We start from the raw sequence: 27,969 nt of genomic DNA on the forward strand, positions 1-27,969 counted from the left end.
GATAGAACAGGTTTGAAACAACTTGAGGGGAAGTAATGAATTTTTTTCATTTTTGGGTGAACTATCCCTTTAACAACTTGATTAGGGATACCAGGGATAGCTTTCACTGCTCAGATGAGACACTTTTTTTTGCGTCACGTTAAAGTTTGTAGTGTTGTGATTGCTGTTTGGCTTGGTTCATGGCTTATAACTCTTTAGAGAAGACTTTAAAAATCGCTATAGGAAAAATACTTCTGGAACCAAGACCACAGAAAAAGTGTGTCCATTGTTGCACTCTAGCTTTGTGTTATTGTAAACTATAAATTTTGCTTGATGGCCGTGGTAATTAATCGCATTTTATTGTATGATAAAATGCTGCTTAGACGTGATTTAGCTAAAAACGTTTTCTTTTCACGTATGAAAATGCTTGAATATGTACTTCTGAGTCAGTGATGTCAAGTGTGGGAAGAAGCTTACGCAGTTTATAAACTTACTGCTATTCTCAAATTCTAAGAGCTGCAATGATGAAGATGATGATGATGATGATTGTGGTTATTAGAATAATTCACTTAGCCTATAAGCGTGACTAATGAAAGTAATGTTCTAGGTGATGCAGTGAATGCCTTTGTGTATGTGAAAATTGCCGTCCATTTAGGCTTATTTGTACTTATGAGGGGGAAAGTCTGTACATTTGTGACGTCTCTGTAATTGATGTTATTTTTTCCCAGCTTAGTTCACTGCTGATCTAATTTTATAGTTGCACAATACTTACAATTTTTTTGAAATATTTTATTTTTTAGTCAAGGTTAACATATAGGCCTACACATTTGAACAAATACGTATGGACAAAAATAAGTGACAAATTAAAAAACTGCTACTTCAACAAAAATCACCTTGTAATTTTCTTCAGTGCAGTTCTTTTGTAACGGCATCATCAGGGTGAGAAATGGTTTGAGTTTTTGTTTCTTTGATTTTTATGACATTGTGCTTCGCCTCAGGTCTTCCTAACCTTTTAACTGCTGGATCAAACCCAAACCAGTTGGCCATTAGATTGTTTTTAATGTCAATGAAATGCCAGTCCCACGGCCAGCACAATGGCCTTTCTTTAATGCTTCATAAAACAGCTTTGCTCAGTCAAACAACTGACCAGATCGGACACATGCAGAGTAAATTCAAGGGAACTCAAACGGGGGTATTTCACAGGCACATTATTAAGATAAGAAAGGTCAGGTATGCCAGTGGGGGAAATGTACTGAAATTATGAGAATTATAACATGCTTGGGTGACCAAACAACCGCTCTGTGGGGTTTCTGTTCTTTGTTCTGGTATTTCTGGACACATTTGGTTTCTGAAAACAGCTCTGTATTTGAGGTTCAAAAACAAAAATAAGGAAAAAGCAAAAGGTGCAGATTGTTATAAAACTAACATACTGTGGTTAAAGCATTGTACTAACCTGTACAATGAGAGCTGCACACGTTTTCATATAGAAACATTGGCACATTGACATTGAAGGCATGTAAAGCTGGAATTAATTGTATGTCTACTAGATGGGCATTGAAAGCGCTCTGCTGCCACCCTCTGGCCATTTAATGTGACAGGCCATTTTTTAGTCCAAAAACAGTAATATAATCCACTTTATTTTTTAGGTAAGTTAAGCGCGGACGCGGCCATTTAATTTGAATACTTCTGTCTTCCGATGCCATTACCTTCAAGTTATTTTTAGCTGTACAAAACAGCTCGTTATGCTGGTTGATATTGCAAACTGGTATTTCTTACCATATTATTTTAATGTATTGTCTTAAATATAAAAACGATTGTTTGTAGCGCAAACAAAATACAGTTTACTGCACGTAGATGTATTTATTTAGTCTTCTAGCGGCTAATAAATCGGAAGTCGCGCATATTCACAAAAAAACACTACTTCCGCGTTGAAAAATAAGGTCACAAATATATTGGCATGAGGCAGAAAATTAATTATGTTAAAGTTATGCTAAAGGTGAATTTGCACCATACCTAACAACCGTCTTGCTGAAGTCCACAATATTCTGGAATTAGATGTCAAAACAAAGGGTCAAACACAATTTAGTATGCAAATATTATAATAACGTCAAGGTTTTTTTTCGATTTTTTTTTAAGTTCATGTCACCTTACATTTACTTCTCTATGGGAGTCGGTCTTTTGAGCTTGAGTGGACCAAAAAAAAAAAAAACAGTTAAAATAAATAATAGACACTACGATTCACACAAGGACCTAATTTCAATATTGTGCTGCTTTGCAAACATAATTAATATTATAACATTCAATTCTGAAACCATGTAGTTATGCTTATTACGGTTTAATTGGATGTAAAAAAAAAAAAAAAAAATACAGCATTGAGTTTTGACATGGCATACAAGCAACCCAAGATGAAGCTCAACTGGAATAGTAAATGCCAATACTCAGCAGGACAGAAATGTGGGATTTACTTGTCATCTCTTATCTCAGTGCTTTCATTTGGATGGAAAACACAAGTGAATTAAAGCTGAAGTTTGTAATTTTTTTATGTTAAAATATTTACTCCTCCCAATAAGCAGAGATAATACCTACAAGTAAGCCATTCAGAAGTTAAATTCTGTGATAAGATTAAAACTCACTTCTGTTGCATTGTCAAAACGCTGTGAAAATCCCGACACAGCAACACTGGCTCAACCAATGGCGTGAGTTTACGGGCGGGACTAACTTATTGTTTAACCAATGGCAGATAGGGGGCGTACCCAATTCAGTTTGGAACTGCTAACTGTGGAACAATTACACACTTCACCTTTAACTTAGGAATTCATATGGCACCCGCATCGTCATTTAAAGGCCACACTATGCATGTATCATGATGACATTAAATACAAAAACATTCAACCATATATTTTATTTTAAATTTGCTGGCAAGAAAGTGGCACTGATTTTCTTGTGGGAAATAAAGACGGAGGTGACTGGAAGCCCAGCTGAGTCCATGTTGTGAGAAACTAGAATAGGACCAAATATTGTTACGGTTTCAGAACACTTTCAAGGAAATGCAGATTTTTCCCAACACATTATCATAATCCTCTGTATGGACTTAAGATCTTACACAGGTAAAGCAAAAAACAAAACAAAACAAAAAACAGAAAAACTTTATGGACTACCCTATATGGTTGTGTACAAACTCAAATTCTTCACATACAAAGGCCTCATTGGAGAAAATGGACATTCATTGGGTCGTACCATCACACTGAGAGGGAAGGGAATGCTGGTCGAGCTGCAGTGCATAAATGGTGAATATTTGTGGCATAACGGAAACATCCCTAAAGGATCCAAACTCGTTGTCCCACGCACCATAAACACAAGGCTAAAATCAATATTTGCAGATGCGTTTGCCAAGCTTTAAACGACTGTGGCTGTTCTGAAACACTCACTTGTCATTTCCTGTCCTACAAATCCATTTTCTACTCATAATTACATTGTAGTGCACTTGACAGGATACAGAAACCCTTTTTGGAGAAAGGCCAAACCTAATCTCCTTACTTGGTCACAAGGCTAGCTACTGGTTTTATTTAAATGGATGCAGCGACAAAAAAGGGTGACTGATAATTTGCAAATGACCTCTCCCTCCTGTTCAAATGTGCAGGACTGTAGCGTTCCATTATATATATATAAATATCTAAATACACGTTGGTGTTTATAGACATTAATTAAATATATTAATGTACAAAATATATCATCTAAAATAGCTCTGACAGTTTGGCTTTTAGTCTCAAAATATAAAATGTTAAAAATACAAAAACAGCCACATTTGGCCATTTTCCTCTGTCTTTAATGGTGTCTTCAGTGTAGACAAGTGTGTGTGCAGTTTTGTGAATGTCTCAAGCCACATTCATGCTACCAGAAACTTTCTCGTTACATTGTTACACACTCTTTTTTGTTCCATCACATCCCTTGTTGACATCAAATCAGTTTATGCTGCTAAAATTAACATTCTGGAAGGAAAAACATTGTATAGAAGTCGCAAGTATGCATCATATTAAAGATGAACGAGAATCAGTATGTGCTCTGTAGCATTGTGGACTGCCATTTATCTGTACCGATAAGCACAAACGCTAGGCTGTTTGGGCTCACACACACTTAATTTTCATATAATACGCATCAGTATTTAATACTATCCCTGCGCATGGTATAAGAGTTACATTAAATTGCAGACTACAGGAACAAACTTTAGTCAAGCTGATTCTCAACTACAGTTGCTAAATGAAGACGTTGCATTGTTGGACCTGGCCACAACCCGGCACTGAAAATGAATGACTTTGGGTCGTTTCAAGTTGCGGGCGGCGTGAACGGGGCTTCATTCTCAACTCTACATCACTCAGAGGTAACACTGTCAACACTAGCTCCCTTACCAGTAACAACCACAGTCGCTGCAGCAAAGTTCGGGCAACCATAAAGGGTTTGTAAAGCTGCTGTGCTCACTATGGCCTTCTACCATATATAAGCTCATTGTGATATCTCTATCTATTGCGATATCGCCACGCAACAGGACCGTATGAACAGAACTCGTTAGTCTTTACATACACTGAAGCCAATATACCTGTAAAACACATTTTTTATGTGTATAGGATTCATCAGTGTTTTCATGCAGTTTTGATTTGGAGCCGCCAGGACCAGTTGGTGGTGTAAGATCCCAGTCCCGCAACACCTGAGAGAGCCAAAGCCAGGTGCATCTGTCCTCTCTTAGCAATATAAGAATTATAGAAGACAGGGAGAACTGCTTTGTATGCCTTGAGATTCCTTTGTTTCTTTGGTCTCTGAGGTTAAATGTCTTTCTGAGCTGTTCCATACCTTAAATAAAGGGGGCGAAGCCCTCCGTTAATCCTATAGGAAGTCTCAGTGTGCAAAGAGGCCACTCTTAGACTGGCTTTCCAAACGCATCCTATTGTGATTGGTCCAGGAGGATGCCCGTCAACAGCCTGGCTGGCCCTGACCACCGCGTCTCCTCACCATATCATCTCGAAAGTGTTCTGAATGTCAGACGCTGAGTGTTAACTGCTGTTGGGTCCTCCGTTTAGGAAGTAGGTCGCCATTTCTCCTTTGCCTTTCACCTTCACAACGCCTCTGTACTCCAGTGTGTAGTTATATGAGCTGAGAACCTGGTAAAGGTCAGTTGTGACCTGTTACAGAGAGAAATGAAGAGCACATACACATTTATGATGGACTGAAAAGTTTGTAAAGCAGAGTTGACAGATTTACAGAACCAAACATTTGAGACCACTAGTGAAAATGCTTCTGTTTTGCATTTTCTAATCATTAATAATCAAACAAATCATTTAATATGATCAAAAATACATTCTTTACCAATTATATTTATATATTCATTTCAAATTATATTATTCATAAAAATGTAAGTGAATATTGAAATTAAAAATGTAAAACAGCAGCACTCAACATTAAATATTTGTTATTCGTTTCACATCATGTTTCTTTGTTTAAAGTCACCATGAAATCCAAATTGACAATTCTTATTTTTTATGGAATATTGCAGTATTTTTATAATTGATTTATTCGTGCACATCACGAATCACTTGTAATCTTTTATCAAAATAACTTCCCCTCCCCCTTGCAGTATCATCCCTTCTCTGATGACATACTTACTGGCAAGAGAGTGGGACAACCTGTCACTCACACGAGATCGACCAATAGCAAACAACATTGATCTAATGATCCAATCAATTCCTGATAGACAAAATCAAGTCCCGACCTACATGTTCCCTTCCATGTAAAGCGTTTTGAGTACCCAGAAAAGCGCTATATAAATGTAACAAATTATTATTTTTTATTATTATTATGTTTTCTTGTTCAAGAAGCCGTTTCACACAGATATACGTCACAAAAAAAGAAGAAGAAAAGACTATTGCAACTATTACGGACACTATAGTAGTATACGCAGGATATCTTAGGGGTAATTTGATCTGGACAATCACAGAGACCAAGAATACATCTCACCTGTATTCTCTCAGGTACCCCAGTGCTGTCCATTCGGCTGGCTACATTCACTGTATTCCCCCATATGTCATATTGCGGTTTACGAGCCCCTATGACACCAGCCACGACGGGACCCATGTTAAGACCTACAGGAAAATATGCTTTTTTAATTTTACAACAATAAAATACATGGGTCATTCTATGAAAGTCTTTGACTAACAGACTATATAAATACTACAGGAATGTAGCATTTTTTAAAAGGAAAAGGGACAGTTTCATATAATGACACAAATTAAACATACACATAAGGAAGCTGGTTGATAAAAAAAATTATTGGTTATTTAAAGGAATGGTTCATTTCAAAATGAAAATTCTGTCATTATTTACTCACCCTCAAGTTGTTTCAAACCTGTATGAATTTCTTTCTTCTGCTGAACATAAAGGAAGATATTTTTAAGAATGTCGGTAACCAGATGAACCCCATTGACTTCCATAGTAGGAAAAAAAATACCATGGAAGTCAATGGGGTTCATCAACTGTCTGCAAACCGACATTCTTCATTTGTGTTCAGCAGAAGAAAGAAATTCATACAGGTTTCAAACAACTTGAGGGTGAGTAAATGATGACAGAATCTTCATTTTTATGTGAGCTTAAAAATTAAGGGTGGCTAAGCCAAATCCTTACCGATCTTCATTTTGAAGTTATTAAAAGAGTGCTCATTGATGTACTTCATCTGGTCCATGAGGCGCATGGCGTAGTCGGCTAGAGCGCGAATGTGCGACTTTCCTGCTTTATCATAAGTGGAGTCATTAAGCCCAGACGCAGCCATGTAGGTGCTGCCAATGGTTTTGATCTTTTCTAGTTGACGAAACTGATCCTCACTAATGATCTGCAAGAAAAGAGAAATAAGATGATGACTTCCATGTAGGAATGAGAAGGAATAAGAAGTGAATAAGCAATCTGATGTGAATAAGCAATTTAATTCTTTCCTGTTGCTTAAATGGATGAAAACAAGCTAGACAGAAAATCCGGAAGAGAGATGATAGAAGGCATATTAAACGTCTACCTTTCTAAGAATGCACAGTTTAGGAAGATTTGAAGATGCAGGTCCAGTTTCACACACACAATTTTAATTTGAAACAAATACCAACTGTTGCAATGTAAGTTAAAATGTTTAATAGTCAAGTCAAGTCAAATATATTTACATAGCGCTTTTCACAATATAGATTGTATCAAAGCTGCTTCACAGTATCAATCAAAACAACTTAACAATGTTTGTTTATTACTGGAAAAAAAAGACATCCAAGTTTGGTAGAGCTAATCAATGGTATGATTGGTTAATTAATTTGAATATCCCCAACTGAGCAAGCCAAAGGCAACAGTGGCAAGGAACCGAAAAACTCCATCCAGTGACCTAATGGTGTCCTAACACCCCATCAAATGACCCAATGGAGAAAAAAAAACATTGGGAGAACCCAGGCTCAGTCGGGGGCCAGTTCTCCTCTGGCGTTTATGAACTAGAGGCCGAATTTACAGTAACTGTAAGATAAAAATTTATATGAATGCCTGGCTAAATAGATGCGTCTTCAGTCTAGTTTTAAACTGGGAGAGAGAGTCTGAGCTACGAACAATATCAGGAAGGCTATTCCAGAGCTTCGGAGCTAAATGTGAAAATGCTCTGCCTCCTTTGGTGGATCTGGATATCCTAGGAATGACCAGAAGCCTCGAATCTAGTGATCTTAAAGAGCGCGATGGATTGTAAGGCGATAGAAGATCCGTTAAATAGACTGGAGCTAAACCATTTAGAGCTTTATAAGTCAAAAGCAATATCTTGTATTTAATACGGAACTTTATAGGTAACCAATGAAGTGATGATAAAATCGGTGTTATATGATCATATTTTCTTGATCTAGTAAGAACTCTAGCGGCTGCATTTTGCACTAACTGTAGCTTGTTTATTGAAGATGCAGGACAACCAGCTAATAAAGCATTACAGTAATCTAGTCTCGAGGTCATGAATGCATGAACTAACTTTTCTGCATCAGAGACTGATAGCATATTACGTAGCTTAGCAATGTTTCTAAGGTGGAAAAAGGCTGTTTTTGTAACATATGAAATATGCTTTTCAAAAGACAGGTTGCGGTCTAGTATAACACCCAGGTCTTTTACTGTAGCGGATAAAGTAACAGGGCATCCTACTATGTTAAAGTCGTGCTGTGAAGGGTTTTGTGGACGGTTTTTAGAACCGATAAGTATTACCTCTGTCTTGTCTGGATTTAATAAAAGAAAATTACGCGTCATCCAATCTTTTATATCATTAACACAATCTGTCAATTTGGATAATTTAGCGTATTCATCTGGCCGTGATGAAATATATATTTGAGTGTCAGCAGCATAACAATGGAAACTAATTCCATGTTTCCTTAGAATATTACCAAGTGGCAGCATATATATTGAGAATAATAAAGGGCCTAACACAGATCCCTGCGGCACTCCATAGTTTGCCGAAGTTATAATCGATTTTTCTCCATTTAAGTAGACGAAATGGTAGCGGTCAGATAAGTATGACCTGAACCAGCTTAATGCTTGTCCTTGAACACCAGTGTAATTTTGTAGTCGATCTAAGAGTATTGTGTGATCTATAGTATCGAACGCAGCACTAAGATCAAGTAAAACTAGTACTGAGATACAGCCTTGGTCCGAAGCTAAAAGTAAATCATTTGTGATTCTAACAAGCGCAGTTTCAGTGCTATGATGTGGCCTGTATCCAGACTGAAACTTTTCATAGATGCCGTTTTCTTGCAAGAAAGAGCCGAGTTGAGCAGACACAACTTTTTCTAATATTTTTGACATAAATGGAAGATTCGAAATGGGTCTGTAATTTGCTAGGTTATTTGGATCTAATTGTGGTTTCTTAATAAGAGGTTTTATAACTGCCAGCTTGAACGTTCTTGGAACATGACCTAAAGATAAAGATGAGTTAATAATATTGAGAAGAGGCTCTTCCACTATAGGTAACACTTCTTTCAGTAGTTCAGTTGGTATAGGATCTAATAAACATGTTGTTGTTTTAGATGAAGTGATAAGTTTATTTAACTCTTTTTGTTCTATGGTTGTAAAGCATTGTAATTGTTCTTGCGGGGTGATAATTGCGGCTGAATTATACGGCGCGAGCAGAGATCGAACGTTTACGATTTTGATTCTGATGCTTTCAATTTTCTCGGTGAAGAAGTTCATGAAATCATTACTACTAAACTGTAACGAGGTATTTTGTTCAGACGACGTCTGTTTATTTGTTAGTCTAGCCACGGTATTAAATAAAAACCTTGGATTATTTCGGTTGTTTTCTATTAATTTGCTGAGGTGCTCCGCCCTGGCCGTTTTAAGGGCCTTTTTATAACGTGACATACTGTCTTTCCACGCGATTCTAAAGACCTCTAAATTAGTTTTTTTCCATTTACGCTCTAAATTACGGGTTTCTCTCTTTAAAACATACGTAGTATTATTGTACCATGGTGCTATACTTTTTTCTCTGACCTTTTTTAATCTAATGGGTGCAACAATATCCAATGTTCTATAGAGAATGGAGCTCATAGTGCTAGTTAGTTCGTCTAGTTCATCTGTTTGTTTGGGTTCAGGCAGCAGCTGGGACAGATCAGATAAGCTATTTGAGAAATGATCTATGGTGGATGGACGAATTGTTCTACCAGGTCGATAACGTGGCGCAGCATGACATATTATAGCAGTGCGTAATATGCAAGTTACCAAGTAGTGGTCAGTGACATCATCACATTGCGGTACAATATCTATATCGGTTGGATCGGTTCCATATGATATAATTAAATCGAGTGTATGATTAAGACGATGAGTTGGTCCGGTGACGTTTTGCTTGACCCCGAAGGAGTTTAATAAATCTGTAAACGCAACCCCTAACGCATCATTTAAATTATCTACGTGTATGTTAAAATCTCCAACAATTAATGCTTTATCGACGTTGACCAAAAGATCTGATAGAAAGTCAGCAAACTCTTTTAGGAAATTGGCGTAAGGCCCTGGAGGTCTATATACGGTAGCCAATGCTAGAGATAATGTGGGTTTTTTTCTTACATCTAAGAGCGTAACATTTAGCACAAGCACTTCAAACGAATTAAACCTATGACGAGTTTTCTGAGTAACATTAAGGGTATCTCTGTAAATTGTTGCAACACCGCCGCCACGACCGATCAGACGGGGCTCATGCTTATAACAGTATCCTGGCGGAGTAGACTCATTTAGACCGAAATAATAATTTGGTTTAAGCCAGGTTTCAGTAAGGCACAGAACATCGAAATTATTATCTGTGACCATTTCATTTACAATAACCGCCTTAGGTGTGAGCGATCTAATGTTTAAGAGACCTAGCTTTAGAAATTGTTTTTGTTCACTACTAGCGAGATTTTTTGTTTTAATAACAATTAGATTTTTTCTAGATCCTGCAGTAGATTTATTATTTGATCTTAGTAAACGAGGAATAGACACAGTTTCTATGCAATGTTCTACACTAGTATTAATATCAATTAAATTGGTGCTGTAGAGACTGTGATTTGGATTTTTGGTTACTAGTCAAAAGGTATTTAACATCTTGGAGATGTTATCCGACAGAAGATCTGCCCCGATAATAGAAGAACTAAAACAGTAAAATCTTCTGTAAAAATATTTTATCTTATTAATATATATGTGTGTGTGTGTGTATTTGTATATATATATATATATATATATATATATATATATATATATATATACACACACACACACACTTCAATTGTGATTGTTTATATTAATATTTTTTAAGGTTTCTTAAAAAAATATATTAAAAAAATCAAGGGAATCAGGCTTTTCAAAACCAACTCCAGCTTTATCAAATAAGGCTTAGAATAAGAAACACTTGAAAGTTAGTCAAATGTACAGTATCACGCTCTAAAGTAGTGTAAAATCATCTTGAAAGTTCAAAAAGTTGAAGGATCAAAAATTGCTGTACCTCATCAAAGTCAGCGATAATCTCGTTGAGCAGTCTCAAGCACTCAACACCTTCATTATTGGCCTCCAGTTCCACATAGAACTCAGAGAAGTTGCTGATGGAGGCAAACATGACGGCCACACATTCGCACGACTGATAATACAGCTCGTCGTTCCGCCGCTCGCGCGCCAGAAAGTGTGCAGCCACATCTTTGGGCAAGATGTTGTGGAGAAGCCGACGGTTGTAGGCCTGAAGTTCTTCCATCTCCTCTTTCTCCTCTGTAGCCTGTGAATACAATAAAAATAGAGGATGATGCTATGAATAAGGATGATAAACACTGCATTCTTGTTGCACCAAAGTGACTGCAATAACTTGGCGAATCTATGCGGAATTCACATCATCAGATTTGTATCTATGATAACACTCAAAGGCAAAACGGATAAAATAGATTTTTGAAATAAGACTCTAATGCTTACCAAAGCTGCATTTATTGAATAATTTAAGTAAAAACAGTAATATTGTGAAATCAATATTATTGCAATTCAAAATAACTGTTTTCTATTTGAATATGTTAAAAAAGTAATTTATTCCTGTGATGCAAAGTTGGATTTTTAGCATCATTAACTCAGTCTTCAGTGTCACATGATCCTTCAGAAATCATTTTAATATGCTGATTTGCTGCTTAAGAAGCATTTTTATTATCATCACAGCTGTAAACAGTTGTGCTACTTGGTAACAATGTAAAAGTCTTTACTGTTACTTTTAATCAATCTAATAAAAATAGTAGGTTTTAATGTAGGCTTAATGACGCCAAACTTTTGAACAGTAGTGTAAGCTACAGCAAATAATTAAGAACAAGAAGCAAGAGTAGGGAAAAAGTATACACCGATAAACACACCTGTAACTTCCAGAGAAAGTCGAGTCTGGCAGTGGACTCCACCTGCTGTGCATGAAGGTAGAGCGCTAGCACAAACACTGTGATGACTACCGGAGTCATGATCTTTAGAGGAACCCGCATGTCTGTCACACAGCTACAACACACACAGCACTGAGTGTCAACAGCTACACACTAAAGATCATGATGATCTAATCACATCCCAATAGTATGTAGCTACATAGTCACACTTTTGATTTACTCCTATTGAGCAATCTTTATAGGCATGCAATGAAAACAACATGCTCTTCTTTTCTTTCAGGTCAGGGTTTCTATTTGACTGGTTTTATCTTACCTTGTTCCATTAATATACTCTCTGTGAATACAAAGAAAAAGCAAAATGTATCAGAAGGATGGAGCACAACAGTCAAAATGTTATCTACAGATAGACTCAGGAGAACTGATATAAGCCAAATCAGCAAGCAGACAATCAATAGTGGATTTGTTAGCATGGGTCTATGTAGTGGTAGGCTAAAGCTGACTGAATTACAGTCATTTTCTGAATGAAAAAATATGAATATATAATATATACTGTGCTTGGTCCCTACTTAATCTTACCGACCCCAAACTTTTGAACAGTAGTGCAAGTAGTCAGTAACAGCACAACTGTTTTCACCATTGATAATAAGAAATGTTACTTGAGCATCATATTAGCAAATTGTTGATTAATAGCTTATATAATATACAGTTACAACCTTGATATAGAAAAAATGCTAGGGAATATTTAGCAGTCCCTTAAATTTGGAAGAGACAACAGTCCATACATTAAAAAAAAAAAAAAAAACAACAACATTTAAAATCCAGCAAAATAAATAAAAGAATTCTTTATAATTTTGCTAAGGAGGATAATGATGATGAAGATGGAAAGGATGCTGATCCAATAAAATGTGCTACTTGGCTAAAATCCAGATACTCACATGGCATTGGCCATGACCAGCAGGTCCACATTGTCAAAAAGGCTGACCTCAGGCACCTCCATGATAAGCACATACAGGAACTCGATGAAGAGCATGAGGAAGAGTTTACCAATACTGCTGACCTGTAGGAACACTGAGCAGGCCAGTAAACTGAGCAGGACGCATGATGAGAAGTACTGCAGCGGAAGAGAAAAACATTCACACGTTAATCTTTTGCTTTCCCTTCAACTTATTCCAAGTATGACTGAAAAGGCAAGCATTTCAGAGCAGAGCCTAAAATAAGACCCTTGAAAAATAAATGCAAAGACATATCACTGCAGGAAAATCCAGATGAAAGATGTCCAGCTGGTTTTTTGGAACATGGTACTGTAGCTGGTTTCGAGCTATTCATTGCTACTGTTACAAAACTGGACTGATCTGAGAACAGTGCCACACCTCTGGGAAATTGCAGGTGGGTGACGGGCTGTTGCAGAGGCTGTCCTGAGACCAGAGAGAGTAGTTGAAGAAAGAGCTGCGGACATGGCAAGCGTTCACATCTCCGGGGGTGATGTTAAACTCCTGTCCTAAACACGTCTTCAGGTCATCTGTACTGCAGGTGAACTAAAGGACAGAAAAAGATGTTACATGTGACATTATTTCATTTATTTAACCCACTAAAGATCACGTTATTAAACTTTTCAATGTCAAAAGCTAATTACTTAAAAGCAGGCGATTTCTGTGCCATTATCAAAACTATACATGATTTAAAAAAGAAAGATTTCTATTTTTGCTATTCTGTTTGGTGCCTCTAGTCCTGTAAGTCTTTAAATATTGTGACACAGGTTAAGTGTTAGTTGTATTGCTGTATGGTTAAATATCAAAGGCATTATAGCACTGAATCTTGAGGTTAAGACTCGTGGGACTCACAATGTTAATGAAAGCGGAGAGAAAAACCAGGACGATTGTAAAAACTCCCACCAGGGTGCTGTTGAGTCTGGACTGAACAATCCTTTTAGACAGAGTTTGCAGAGGCACAGGGAAAAACTGTCAATAGAGAAAAAACATGATTTTAGTTTCTTATTAGAGGTAAAGCCACAGTATCTGAAAACGATTTGTCGTCACATTATGAAAATCAACTTTTATTCTTTATTTTTTTTATATAAAGTTTTGTACTTTCTACTTGGAAAAAAACCCTGTGATTTCCAAATAAAAAAAAGCAGCACATCTGTTTTCAACATTGATGATAAACGTTTCTTGAGCTCCAAGGCAGCATTACAAGGATTTCTGTAGGATTATGTGACACTGAAGAGTAAAGTAATGGCTGCAGAAAATTCAACTTTAATAAATGAAGAAATAAAAAATAAATCTTTTTTTTATAATTATTAAAAAAGACCTTGTGGGGATCTTGTGGGTTTGCAGAGATTCAGGCTTGTATGAAAGACTTTTTACGGGTCAGGAAGTTCAAAATCTAAATCCACAGCATCTCTAAGGATAGACCTGTGACGCCCCTAGCCACCCATGGAGCAGTGCAGTGACAGTTCCACTTCAGTGTGCACAAATGAGCTGCCAGCGCTTTATTGTGTCTCTGACTTTGTTCTGTGTGACTCTGTCTCTGGAGACCTGCTCAAAGTTATGCAGCTAAAAGCCCAATATCAATCAAACCCGCTCAGGTTATTTTAGTGGAGAAGTTTGATAAACACTTGGATTTAGCGATGATGGGTTTGTGAGAGTGTTAGGAAATGGTCTGTGAAGGATGTGTTAAGAGATGTATTATTTTACAGGGCTTGTTTTTATGTTTTGCTGCACTTTAGGGACCAAAAAAGGGCATGTTGCTCTAAGTTTGACCTCTATTATTTCTAATATAATTATTTGTAATTACTATTTACTATATCTATATAGTTAAATTCTATAGTATTATTATCATTATTTATGTCTGAACTTCTTTATATTACACATTAACATTGTATAGGCTATATCTCATGTGTACAATCCCAATATTTCACTTACCCCAAAACAGGAGTAAATGGCTGAGATGAACATGACGGCCATCAAGAGGACCAGGCACACCACATAGAAGCCAATCATCAGCCCGGAGCTGCAAAACAACAACACATTATATATATATATATATATATATATATATATATATATATATATATATATATATATATATATATATAAATATTATTTTATGTCATAATTTCCATAGGGTCTGACGGAGACCTGCTTTGAATGTTTTGGCTGCTCGGGTAATAACTGTCTTCACCTTTACAAAGTCAAAATGAATGAAAGCTTCTGTGTATGTGACACTCCCATTCAAATTCAAACAAATACTTCTCTAAGCCTGTGGCTTGTTTGAATGGTTTAAAAAACATTTGCTAGGATCAGGTTTTTAACTGTAGAGTACTTACTGTGGCACAATGACGATCTGAATGAAGCAGATGAATAAAAAGACGAGGGAGGCGCAGGCTACGTATGCTCCGAACCTGGCGTCTACCTGCTTGGAGTACTGACAGAAGGTGAGGAAAGAGGAGAGAAAAGAGTGGGGTTACAAAAAAACATTTAAATGGCTTGTGAAAGTGGTGTTTAACTGACAGAAGGGAGTGTATGTATACATGTTAACTAATGTTAACTGTTAAATATTTTAGCAGAGTATAATTTGATCCAGGCAAGTTTATCCAGGCTGTAAAATGTCATAACGTTTCCAGGTTTTCCACAACAAAGGGAACTCAATAATATTATTAAAATTTAAAATAGCTGTTTTGTATTTTAATTTAATTTAAAATGTCATTTATTCCTGTGATGGCAAAGCAGAATTTTCCCCAGTCATTACTCCAGTATCACATGATCCTTCAGAAATCATTACTAATATGCTGATTTGCTGATACAGAAACATTTCTTATTAATAATATTGAAAACAGTTGTTCTGCTTAATATTTCTGTGAAAGCTGTGTTAAATTTTTTCAGGATATGTTGATGTATAACGTTAAAAAATACTGTTTATTTGAAACATGAATGTTTGGAAACATTATAAATGTATTTACTGTTACTTTTGATCAATGTAATGCATCCTTTTTAAATAAAATAATGATTTATTTATTTCAAATAACACAACAAAAACAGTAGATATGTAAAATATCTAACAAAATAACATCAAGTGAATTTCTTCAGACAAAGATCATGAAGGATAACTGCTTAGACATTCAGGACACAGACAATGAAAGACAACAAAAGCAATAATTATCTCCACTATAAACCAGAGTCAAGTCTCTAAAAGAGTAATCTAATCAGAGCTAGAAGTATGAGGACCAGCATACAACCTGCTAAATGTGTATGCGGACTGCAGACGGAGGAAGAGACCGTAAATGCAGAGGCTTAAAGACTTCCCTTCCATTACCCTTTCGTCACCATCATTACAAAGAAACCGAGTCTTCTACACATTCACAAAAAGTTTGGCCATCTCTTTGAGGTAGGGGAGGTCAGTGGTGACTAATGCTTTGACGGTAACACCATAAAATTACTTAAATCACAGCACAGCTTAAAGACGTCAGTTTCTGACTCATTCCGAACCTGGACCTTGAATTTCATTGCCTCTATTCATCTTAGCAGCGTGCCACATCTTTGAGCTATGCTGAATACTTTTAGGCAGCCTGCACAACAGTACAAACATAATACACTTCTGATTAGCTCTCTATTTTATTTTTGCTAAGCAATTGAAGAAACACTTTACCTGTAACATTAACTAATGATCTGTTAAATGGTTAGTTCATGCTCACAAGTCACGCAATTTATGACAAAACCTCAAGAAGGCTAGATCGTTTTAGCTTGATGACGCATTTAAATCAGTAGATCTGGCAAATATTGTGTCCATGTGGCGAGCAGGACGGTGGCGTGATTGCTGATGAGCGTCACCTGCGCGACGCTCCGGTCTCATAGCTCTCACGGAGGCATAAAAGGTGGAGCGACGACGGTGAAGGACGAGTGAGGCCAGGCCTGGATTTATGTTGTGTTGGTTATGTTTTATTATGTGACAGCAGTCGTCCGTGATGGGCTGCTGTCTTTACTTTCATTTTGTATTTGTTTATTTTATGTTTATTAAAGTCTTTGAATGTTCGCCGGTTCCCGCCTCCTCCTTCTCATAACATCTAACCTTGCTACACAATATAGCATGGAAAACCAATTGTGTAAGCTTATCAGGCATAAAAACACACAATCAATTGATATAAGGTGTAATAAAGATTTCCAGTGGACAACAATGTAAACTGTTGTTTACATAATAACCCTTCTTATAACCTCAGAAGACCCAAAATATAGTGCATAAGTTATATTGGTTACTATTATAGTGCTTTTATGTCATTTTTGGAGTTTGCCTGGTGAGATAAGTGTTACTTTTTTGTACTATTATATCGTAGTATACATAGGTATATATAGTATACTATATTATAGTTAAATTTATTAATATTTTGAACATTTTGCAAAATTCCATGGAACAACAATATTGTGTGGATTAGCATTAGCTAATAAATTGCACTGTGGTGTTAAGGTTTATCTTATCATTGAAGCGGGTCACGTAAATGAGAGCCAATACCTTCTTCTCCAGGTCAGGTTCTCGGAATGTCAGCAGAAATTTCTTGACGTGTTCGGACCGTAACCGGTCGATGCTCCGAGCATCAATGGCGCGGCCCAGAAATTCGTCCACCTCATCCTCGGGGTTCAGGTTTTCTTGCGTGTTTCTGAAAATGAAATGTCTAGAAGATGAGACACCGTTTTTCAACCTTCTTCCTCCCCTCTTATTTTTACAATCCTATACAGCCAGACCACCAAAAAGTAGAAGCGCCGGTCCACACCCCACAAAAAAACCCCAAAAAACAAGGAATGATGACAGAGTTAAGGTTTATGATTAGCAATTTTGTCAGTGAAACTGAGTTGATTACGTTGAGAAAGAATCTGCTGAAGAGTTCAAGGCCTTGCAGTCATGTTTATGCAATTCAATAACTACTAAATCACATCAGCACATCTAGGTCCTGTACTTAAAGTATTTGAAACTTAAGCTAGCAAGGAGTGTGGAAATCATCATTTAAACCTAAGACAATGGGTTTGTAAGGTTTGATTATGAATTACCTACAGAAGCAAACTGGTTTGCTTATCTGTACTCACACCTTTTGATGTCTGCTGACTAGTTAATAAGACAAGCACAGCGATGCATGCATTAGCAACAAGAGAGACAGGATTCCAGGTTTTAAAAGCAAACTTTTCAACACCACTGTAAAAGCGATGGAAATGCTCACACTATGTGCACATGTTGATTAGTTCATTGGTAATTTATTTACATTTTAATATATTTTAGTAAGATATTTGGTCACACTTTAGATTAGGGTCCAATTCTCACTATTAACTTACTATTAACTACGACTTTTGTCTCAATGATCTCCTTATAACTGCTTTTTAATAGTTAGTAAGGTGTAGTAAGGGTAGGATTAAGGGACGTAGAATAAAGCATTAATATGCGTTTTATAAGTACTAATAAACAGCCAATATCCTAGTAATATGCATGCTAAGCAACTGGTTAATAGTGAGAATTGGACCCTAAACTAAAGTGTTACCATACATTTTTATATAAAATATATTTTAAGTCTTAGTAAGTAGGGCTGCATGGAATCTGTGCCAACAGTTCAGCAGTTTTCTGCAAACTAGGACTGTACATCATTTACAAATTTCAACGCTTCCTCTGTCTCGTGTAATTTTGTTTTTACACCATTTATTTGTTTTTCCAACTCACTGTACATTAACAATGACTAAATGTCTTTTAACTACATACTACTGAAGTAGACCTAACCCCTTTTCACCAATTTGTACTATAATTGAATCCATTTGGCAGATTTGAAAACATTGAAATTACAGATTATACACAGGCCTACTTATAAGACACTGAACATAACCAGCACAAAGCCAAGCTTATTTGTTGAAGTGCTTGCTTCATTGATATACATTTCAACTGATGAGTTGAGTGTATTGGCTATCCAATTTCGAGGTTCAAACATCAAAAAAACAGAACTAAGAGTCTGAAGTTTAAACATATTAGTTTTACCTTTTATATAGTTATACAAGAAAAGCTTTATATGCACCATTCAAAAGTTTGTGGTCAGTAAGATTTTTGACAGAAATGAATACATTTATTCAGCAAGGATGCATTAAATTGATCAAAAGTGAAACAATTACATTTCAAATAAATGATGTTAAATAGAGGCTTCTTTGAAAATGTTACCGACCCCAAATTTTAAACATTTGTAATGTTTTCTGTAATCATCTATTAATAAAAGAATCAGCATGTGGGATAGAGATAGGGAGATGCGTTCCATACACTCACTTGTCTTTAGGATCCTCAAATCCCTGCAACAAAATTGGAAGAGAGAATGCATTATACATCAACGCAGTTGAAAGAGCATTAGAATATCTGCATTTGTACAGTCAGCACAACAGTGACGCCTTCTGGAAAACTTCAACAAAAACAGGGCAAGAAAGCTTCATGATTATAGGGGTTTAGTGAATTCAAAAGCAAATGAAAACGGTTTTACCCTGGAAGATGTTTAGACCACAACCTTTTTTTGTGTTTGAGTATATATGAGTATATATAAGTATATATATATATATATATATACATACATATATAAAACACAAAAAACTAAATATGATTTAACCCGGAACTCCATTCCAAAACAAGCCCCAACATCCCACACATAAATCTCTATTCTTTTCTTTTACTGTCATAGAGCACATAAGAGACCAGTGACAGTTACAAGAGATAAAGAAGGGAGGGGTTGGGGAGTAAAAGAAATATATAATATTTAGGACAATCATTTATGGATAACCTCTGTAACAATGTTGTAAACTGAGAGCTGCAATGAGGATTTAATATTACTGTACTGATTTAACCAAACACATGATGACTCAGTGACATTGTGTATAATCAAGCTGAGAGCTGATTCTGTTTAGGGTTAAAAGTTAAATTTCAGACCCCAATGAGAACAGAAGTAAACAGAGCTGGCTAATGAGGCATTGATTTATCATCGTAGGACATGGGAAACACAGAGAGGAAACCAAATAGGCACATGTTGTACATGTGCTTTAGCGGTTGGGGTTTTGTCTTTTCCTTTGAGGTTTTAACTATGATTTCACACAAAGATTAAAAGTTACAAAACATAGTGAGCAGCCTGCCTACTGCCTATAAAGACAGCTGCCGTTGATTTGGAATGCTTTACATAAACAGCACGAGACATTCAACATTTTATTTCAACAGTGTTTGAGATTGTTTCTAAGCTAACGACAACTCTCTAATATGCATAAAAATATACAGCAAATACAAATGTCGGGTACAATATTTTTCTTGTCTACTGTTATCGGTAATATATATATATATATATATACAACATATTTGTCTTCAAAACTGACTTTTAAACATTTAATCAAAAGCCTTTAGATAATATTTTAAAAAACCATGAGAGACAGATTAAGTCATCAAATGTGTCCAAACAAATTTTAGTTTTTGCTGTGGTATTTGTATAGAATATTGCAGTTTCACTTGTATTGGTGAAGACTGCTGAAAACCAGTAATATGAGAACCTCAGTCTCTACAATGAGCGCTTTGAATAAAAGCATTTGCTAATTGACTACCTACTTAATATAAAAATAAAATAAAACCATCAGATATGTGGGTCAAGGAACAGTCTGAATGTTCCCATTAGATATCAAATGACCGTTTTAATGGTAATTTCTAACCACTAAACATTAAATTATGGGAGTAAAAAGCATCCATGGGACATGTTGCTAGATGTATAATAATAGTCAGTAAATTTGCAGTCTCAGTAGACTCAGATGCACTCCCACACACAGGCCTCCATGTATTCACTCGACAGAGACTATGACCCAGTCAGTATGTTGATGTGTTACACCATTTGTTTCTCTTCTTGGACTGAGCAACACATTCTGGGCCAACACAAGCCTCTAGACAATACAACAGACAAAAACAGGTGCTGCTGTTATTATGAAACAGATATTCTGCTCATCAGAATACACCGCATGTTTATTTGCCTTCATCAATGCTCAGTGTTTATGTAGGGGTGGATAGATATCTGGCAATTACATGCCAGCCCGGCAGGATATATTGGACAGGATTATCTGTGGCACTATCACCACCAAATGCAATTGCAAAAATAATTACAAACAGGTTCCCCCCATCTGCTGTTGGTTGGACAAACAGATATTCCAAAAGCAAAATCCACTGATCTAGCCAATGTTGCAGAGTTATGCTGTCCAGGATGCTCAAACTAAGGGGTTTACTGATACCCTCTGCTGATAGGGTGTTGTAACTACACCATTTATTTCTTTAAACATTCAAAAGATGCTGCCTATCATTCAAAAGTTAGGGGTTGGTAAATAAGTCTTTAATGTTCACCAAGGCTGCATTTATTTGATCAGACATACAGTAAAAACAGTAATCGTGAAATATTATTACATTTTAAAATGACTGTTTTCGATGGCAAAGCTGAATTTTCCAAGTAGGTCTCTGCAGGACGGTAATAGGAGTTATCAGATCAGTGGGCGAGGCCATAAACAGAGGGGCATTTTCGACTGCGTTACCTGATTTGCCCACGTCACAGTGAGGGGAGGGTTTAGGGGTTTTCATTGCATGATTTATAAACACCCAACAGTATGAAAACACCCACAAATTTAGAAACGCCCACTTTTGTTCTCCAGAGACCCCATACTCAGATATTCAGCAGCCATTACAGCAGTCACATGATCCTTCAGGAATCATTCTAATATGCCGATTTAGTGCTCAAGACAAATTTATTATTATTTCTTAATGTTTAAAACAGGTTTTTTTTATATTTTTGTGTAAACTGTAATACAATTTAAGTATTTAAAAGAAAATCATTTGAAATATATATATTTTTTAATGTTTTTTCTTTACCGTCACTCTGGAATTAAATGCCTCCTTGCTGAATAAAAGTATAAAACATTTTTTGGTAAAAAACTTACTGACCCCAAACTTTGGAAAATGTTTTTCATGACAGTATGGTAGATGTTCACAACTAATGTGGCATATTTGTGTTGGAATATTCAGTGTTGGGGAGTAACTAGTTACATGTAAAGGCTCATATCTAATAAAAGAAAATTACCGGAGTTCCCTAATTTAATTACAAAATAAATGTAACTGTAATCAGTTACAGTTACTGAGAAAAAACTTGTTATTAAATTACTGTTACTTATGAAAATGTTAGGGGTTCCATCTGAATATTTTCGGTAAAAAGCTAGGATATGTTGGATAATATTCATTTGTTGCTTTGCCTGTTTTTGATGTGCACAAAGCCTCCTGCCATTTAAAGGCCGTTTAATAGAGCGATGCTATTCTGATGCTTTTGACTGGTTATTTTGTTTGAAATTGTAGCGCTATTTTTTTTATTTACATAAATGTTTGAATTTGCAGGTTAACCCTGCCTGGTTTAAATGTTTGAAAATGATTAACAGTTGAAAACATTAGTTAGAAATTTAGAATAGCAATCGAAAAGTAAACGCTTACATTAATAAAGTAATTGAAATAGCTACACTACTTATTACATTTTGAATAGGGTAACTTGTAATCTGTAACCTATTACAATTCCAAAGTAACCTTACCAACACTGGGAATATTTTAAATCATAAACTTGTATTGGAAAAAGTGTAGTCATCTATTTTTATAATGGATATGTCATTTTTCCTGTTATGTTTTATTTGACGACTCAATTTGAAGTGTGTCAGTTGTAAAAAGAACAAGTTATGCCGGATTTCTGTATTCTTTCTAACTATGTTAACCAAGATGAGAAGGAACAGGTGATTCAGACAAAAAAAAATAAAAGTGTATTCCCATGGAGTGCACAGGAACTAATTGCTGGTTCCACTTTGCCTGATTAAATCCCTCAGGGCGGTATGTGTGGCAGTCCAGCTTTATTTAATTAGAGTGCTGTTCCCTTCGGGTTCCAGAGCCAGAGAAAAGCAGAGAACTGAATGAAAGAACAGGGACTACACAAAGGGCAGAAGGCCCTTTACATGTGACCCTAAAGCAATGTCCTTGGGATTGTTTTGGCTTAGTTAACACATGATACAAAAAGCCTCCCCTGTCAAAGGCCTTATCCTCCAACAGAGGCGGAAATGGGTTTTAGACATGGCAATTAGAGTAAATGCAAACCAACTGTTTTTCAACAATCAGATAATGTTCTCATCCTTTCAAAAGTGTAGCTTCCTCACCATCCTCTTCATCTCCTTGGAAACCTGATTGCCACCCAGGTGATTGTAGAAGGGCCGGTCGGTCCAGTGAGTGCTATTATGAGTGACAGAGTTGGTGCGTTGCCGGTTCATCTTAGCAATCATGGCCTTTTCTTCTTTCTGTGAAGGGGAAATATAAAACCGGAGCAGTATTACGTTCCATGCTTTTAATGTCATAGTCATTAACTAGCTTGTCTTTTGACGTCACATTTCCCTGAATTTATCTATGCAGCTACTTTGCATTCACCTACTGCCCTGCATCATGTGAGTCATGCATTTGTTGAATACTAGGTGTTTCTGCTTTAAAAGGATGTGCATAAGATTCATAGCTTCTCAAACCCACATGTTGTTAATGTGCGATTCAACACACAAGAGCAAGGACACTCTAAAATGTATTAATTCACCTGAATTTATTATAAAATTGAACTGATATGGATTCTCACCCGTTTCTGACTGCAGCCCACAATGAGGTAGGTTTCAATGTTGTGCTTCTTGAGATAGATGTTTCTTTCTCCACCAAATCCAGGTTCCACATCATAATCCCCATTCAGGTAGTTCAGGGTAGCCTTGGTGATATGGATACGCCTGAGATGATAAAAACAACTTTCATGTGGCAGGAAGTTGCCCTAAACTCAATCAAAAGCGGCACATTCGAATTTGGAATCAAATACTGATGTACTGAATACTGAGTATGTACCGCTCCTTACTGTATACACATAATTTTATTTTATTAGATATGAGCTATTTTCACATGGATTTTGATTGGACTGATATCAACAGTATTTAATCACAATTCTTTCAATTCGTACATGCGTAAGATAACGATGTACAATGAGAATTATTTAATAATCCTGTCAGTTTTATGTTATACAAATTTTTAATTTTAAAAATATATATGAATATGTTTAGCTGTATTGGAAAGTGTTTCCTATTTGAATGTATTATGTGATAAAATTATTTCCTTCATGTTAAAAATAGTACTTAAAGACACAGGCTATGTATATGACATATTTAATGTAAAATATACTGTACTTAATCACATGAAATTCAAAATAAACATTTAATGCAAAGACTGAAAGTGAAACTTGCAATTCTCAATATAAAAACCAATAAGACGATTACTTAATAAAATATAGCTAAAACAATTTAAATAAATGTATAAACAGCTCAAAAATAAATAAAACACACAAATTTATACAAATAATTTACTTAAAACACAAAAGTGTTGACTGTTAAGCATTGTATTGTAGACCTCAGTCATCCCTGAAAACTAAATTAATGATTAATATTAATGATATATTTACTTAAAGGCAAAAACAAAACAAACAAAAAAACAACTTATGATTGTTTTTAATTCATAATTTATATTCTTTGATAATAAATACAAAACATACAGTAACTTCTTCGCTTTGCATAACATTTTTATTTTGAATTTAAATTGATTAAATACAATATATTTGACATTAAATAAATGTCCATTCTCTGTGACTTTTAGTAATATTTGTAACAAAATGAAGGAAATAATATCACATAATAAAGTCAAATGGGAAACATTTTACAGTACAGTTACACAATTTAGTATATTTTCAAAATTAAAAGTTAAAATTTGCTCTTAAAAATACATGCAGTATGAAGAGCAAACTATTGTTTGTACTACCTATTAACGTGATTTCAAAATAATGCTCATTGTACATCATGAGATCTTATGCATGTACGAATTGAAAAGAGACCTTATTTAAAATTATTTCTGTTAAATATTATAGATATCGATCCAATAAAAATCCATATGAAAATAGCTCAAATCTAATAAAAGAAAATTACGTATACTGCAGCTGAATATATCTCATGTACTACATTCCATTTTTATAGTGTGTGAAACACATTATGGAGCACTAACTCTTTTGGAAAATAAAACATTATTTTTGTCATAAAAGAAAAAAGAAAAGTTGATTGGATTGTGGGAGCACTATGCATAATTACATAATATATAATATAACATAATATTATGCATCGTACAGTACCTGTTCTGGCATAGTTGTTGTTTTTTATAATTATATAATTTGTCATTTAATTTATATATATATATATATAATTTTCTCTATTTCGTGTTGATGTTTATTTTTAGAAAATTACAAAAATCACACATTTTATGATTTGAAGTATATTTAGACATTTTGGAAGTAGTAGTAAATCAGTCATATATATTACATTCAGACAGAAATACTATGCACAGCATACATACTACAAAAAAGAAGTATGCTAGTATGTTATTCCGAAAGAAAAAAAACTATGGTGAAGAAAGATAACTGGAGAGACACTTAGAAACATGTCTAATCATATCTTGCATTTTCAGATTTTAAAAGTGAAGAGACTCAAGGAGTTCAGGTGAGAAAACAAGACCAAAAAATATATAAAAATCCAAAGTTCATGAACCCACCCTGCTTCGCCCCCAGCTTCCATGTGATTGGCCAAGGTGACATCGTTGGACCAGACATCAAACTGCCACTTCCTTAATCCCAGCACCCCGCAGTGGACGCGCCCGCTGTGTATACCCACACGCATGTTGACGTTGACCCCAGTGACTTCCCTCACCAGCCTGAAGCACAAAGCCAAAAAATGTAGATATACCTGCTGTTATTTTTGTGAATCATATATTTTTATACCATGCATCAACAATATGCTAAATTTGAACTCTGAAGGTGATACTAAACTTCTAGTGTTACTTTAAAGAACTGTGAAAGATGTTTAGATGTAAACTTTGTTGAAGCATGTGGGAAGAATGACACAAGTTCAGTCACTTTTTAATTAAGTTGTCCTCTATTCAAGGAGACAAATTTAAAACTACTAAACTTGGTGTCAGCAATAAATTGAAATGAGAAGAATGCAAATGTGTCCCAAAAAGAATGTCCAGGGGAATCTGTGAATACTTTACTTATTCAGAAGTATTTATATATACATATAAATGTATATACATATATATACATATACATTTATATATATATATATATATATGTATATATATATATATATATATATATATATATATATAAATTCTTTACCATTTAAAGAAAATGATCACAAATTTAGCCCACTTATATATATATATAAGTGGGCTAAATTTGTGATCATTTTCTTTAAATGGTGGGTTTCCCTTTGCTAGCTTTCCCTTTTTTATTGTGTATAATTTACCAGTATTTCCTACATTTTGACCCTGGCACACTTTATCCTACTGCTACCATTTAAATATATGACATAACCTTACCCATTGACACATCTCATCTCACTTTATACCTTTATGAAAAAGTCATAAGATGGATTAGCGCTCCCTGAAATGCACCTTTCCACTCAGCACATCAACAAGTTAACACAGCACATTCTGATCCTGACATCACAAAGCAAACAAGCCATCAAACTCCTTTGAACATTGAGGGCGACAGGCAAGTCTGCGGAAAATAGTCTCGTCCTGTGATGGGGCGCTGGGGGGGAGGGGGGGCTGGCTGCAGCTCAGAGAAACACAGACACGTGCTCATTGGTGCAGAAAGCCAGTCACCGCCATTCCTGCCTTAAACAACTGCTCAGAGATACTGAACATTAGAGAAGTCAGGCCTCTGGACACGTTCACATGCCCGCAAGACAAATAACTTGGAAACAACTCAATTAAGAGATGACTGACCTGACCAATTAGAAGAGCAGGATAGACCCACAGAGAGTAATTCAAAGTTTCTAGGAAAAAAAACGTAATGCTTATAACAATTTAGTCACGATTAGTAAGGCAAGTAAATAAGATTAAGTGTTCTCTCTCAGCTCAGCCTTTCTGTGAACCTTCATACGGTCCAGTAATAGCCACACTTTCCATGAAGAGGGGACAAAATAGGGCCTGAAACTCCAAAAAAAGAGCATTTTTTCAGTCAGTTAGTCAGTGCAAAATGCCCCTTCAGAAGATGCTGATCAATGTACAGTACATTTCAAAGGAATTCAAATGAAATATTATATGAGCAGATTTATTTTAGGTTTGCAAATTTGTAACCCTGTTATCAAAATGTCTAAATATAGTTTAGCAATTTTCTAGAAATAAATATCAGAGGAAAAAAGGAATAAGGGAAAACATTTTTTTGGAGGTCTCCTACAACAGGTTAACATGCATCAAAGGTCTGATATGCTTTCACTTTCTCATAATATATATTTCACATCACCAAATTTTTTCAATGATTCTCAAACGACTCGTCCGATGATTCAGTCTCTCTAAATCCCTCCTGTCTATAAGCCTACTCTGCTCTGATTGGTCTACCGCTTACAGCGCTTTTCGGTAATGAAATGTCCATTACCATAACTGAATTTCAGTTCCGGTGGCTTCCTAAAGCTCTGTTTCCTAAAAACAGTAACAATGGCGTCAATCTTACCATATCAATCCGAGGGCGAGTCCGAAGATTAAACACAGCAAGAACTAGTAGTTCAACCCAAACCTCCATCGCAAGGATGTCTTGAGCAGGAAGTTTCACAGTGAGACGCTACTCAGTTTGATGTACATTATGAGATGTTGCAGCTGTAATTCATCGGCATCCGTATTAACGAGTGTATGTCCATCAACAAACAGATGTGCATGTTTCTAATTTATTGCGGTGCACATGTGGGAACTGCATCAATAACAGTGCATATGTTAGCACTAACGTAAATGACTGAGGTAACATTAAAGTTTGTAAAACTAATCTTGCTCAATCCTTTATCTTTACTCAAAGTAGTAAGAACGACGGACAATCTGCATCAATTGACAGTTTTAGGTAATAGTGGCCTACAGCTGATTTGCAGGACTATTTCAGTAAGACAGTAATAACATGAGTTAGCCGGACACCTACACAACATAAAACACAAAACTATGT

General features: G+C 35.7%; 1 protein-coding gene across 3 annotated transcripts in view; it reads right to left on the reverse strand.

Moving 5' to 3' along the window:
- Window positions 1–2,295: 2,295 nt before the first annotated feature.
- The window catches only part of adcy5 (adenylate cyclase 5), a 103,758-nt gene continuing 78,084 nt past the window's right edge, over window positions 2,296–27,969 (reverse strand). Inside the window, exons 6-21 of one of the 3 annotated variants that reach the window (XM_077216871.1) lie at window positions 25,530–25,688; window positions 23,536–23,677; window positions 23,075–23,212; window positions 19,158–19,180; window positions 17,379–17,523; window positions 15,202–15,299; window positions 14,798–14,885; window positions 13,718–13,834; window positions 13,247–13,411; window positions 12,812–12,987; window positions 12,190–12,210; window positions 11,859–11,991; window positions 10,982–11,245; window positions 6,649–6,853; window positions 5,986–6,110; window positions 2,296–5,153 (exon numbers count right to left, since the gene is read on the reverse strand). In XM_077216871.1, coding sequence (XP_077072986.1) covers window positions 5,025–5,153; window positions 5,986–6,110; window positions 6,649–6,853; window positions 10,982–11,245; window positions 11,859–11,991; window positions 12,190–12,210; window positions 12,812–12,987; window positions 13,247–13,411; window positions 13,718–13,834; window positions 14,798–14,885; window positions 15,202–15,299; window positions 17,379–17,523; window positions 19,158–19,180; window positions 23,075–23,212; window positions 23,536–23,677; window positions 25,530–25,688 — 2,128 coding nt within the window. In that variant the 3' untranslated portion in view covers window positions 2,296–5,024. Of the gene's footprint in view, window positions 5,154–5,985; window positions 6,111–6,648; window positions 6,854–10,981; window positions 11,246–11,858; window positions 11,992–12,189; window positions 12,211–12,811; window positions 12,988–13,246; window positions 13,412–13,717; window positions 13,835–14,797; window positions 14,886–15,201; window positions 15,300–17,378; window positions 17,539–19,157; window positions 19,181–23,074; window positions 23,213–23,535; window positions 23,678–25,529; window positions 25,689–27,969 lie in introns of all 3 variants that reach the window. The other 2 variants (XM_077216869.1, XR_013197198.1) reach the window with 2 other exon arrangements.

This window comes from Siphateles boraxobius, unplaced genomic scaffold, assembly GCF_051911475.1.
Source record: "Siphateles boraxobius isolate OS27281-9 unplaced genomic scaffold, OSU_SipBor_1 7, whole genome shotgun sequence".
NCBI classification, from domain to species: Eukaryota; Metazoa; Chordata; class Actinopteri; order Cypriniformes; family Leuciscidae; genus Siphateles; species Siphateles boraxobius.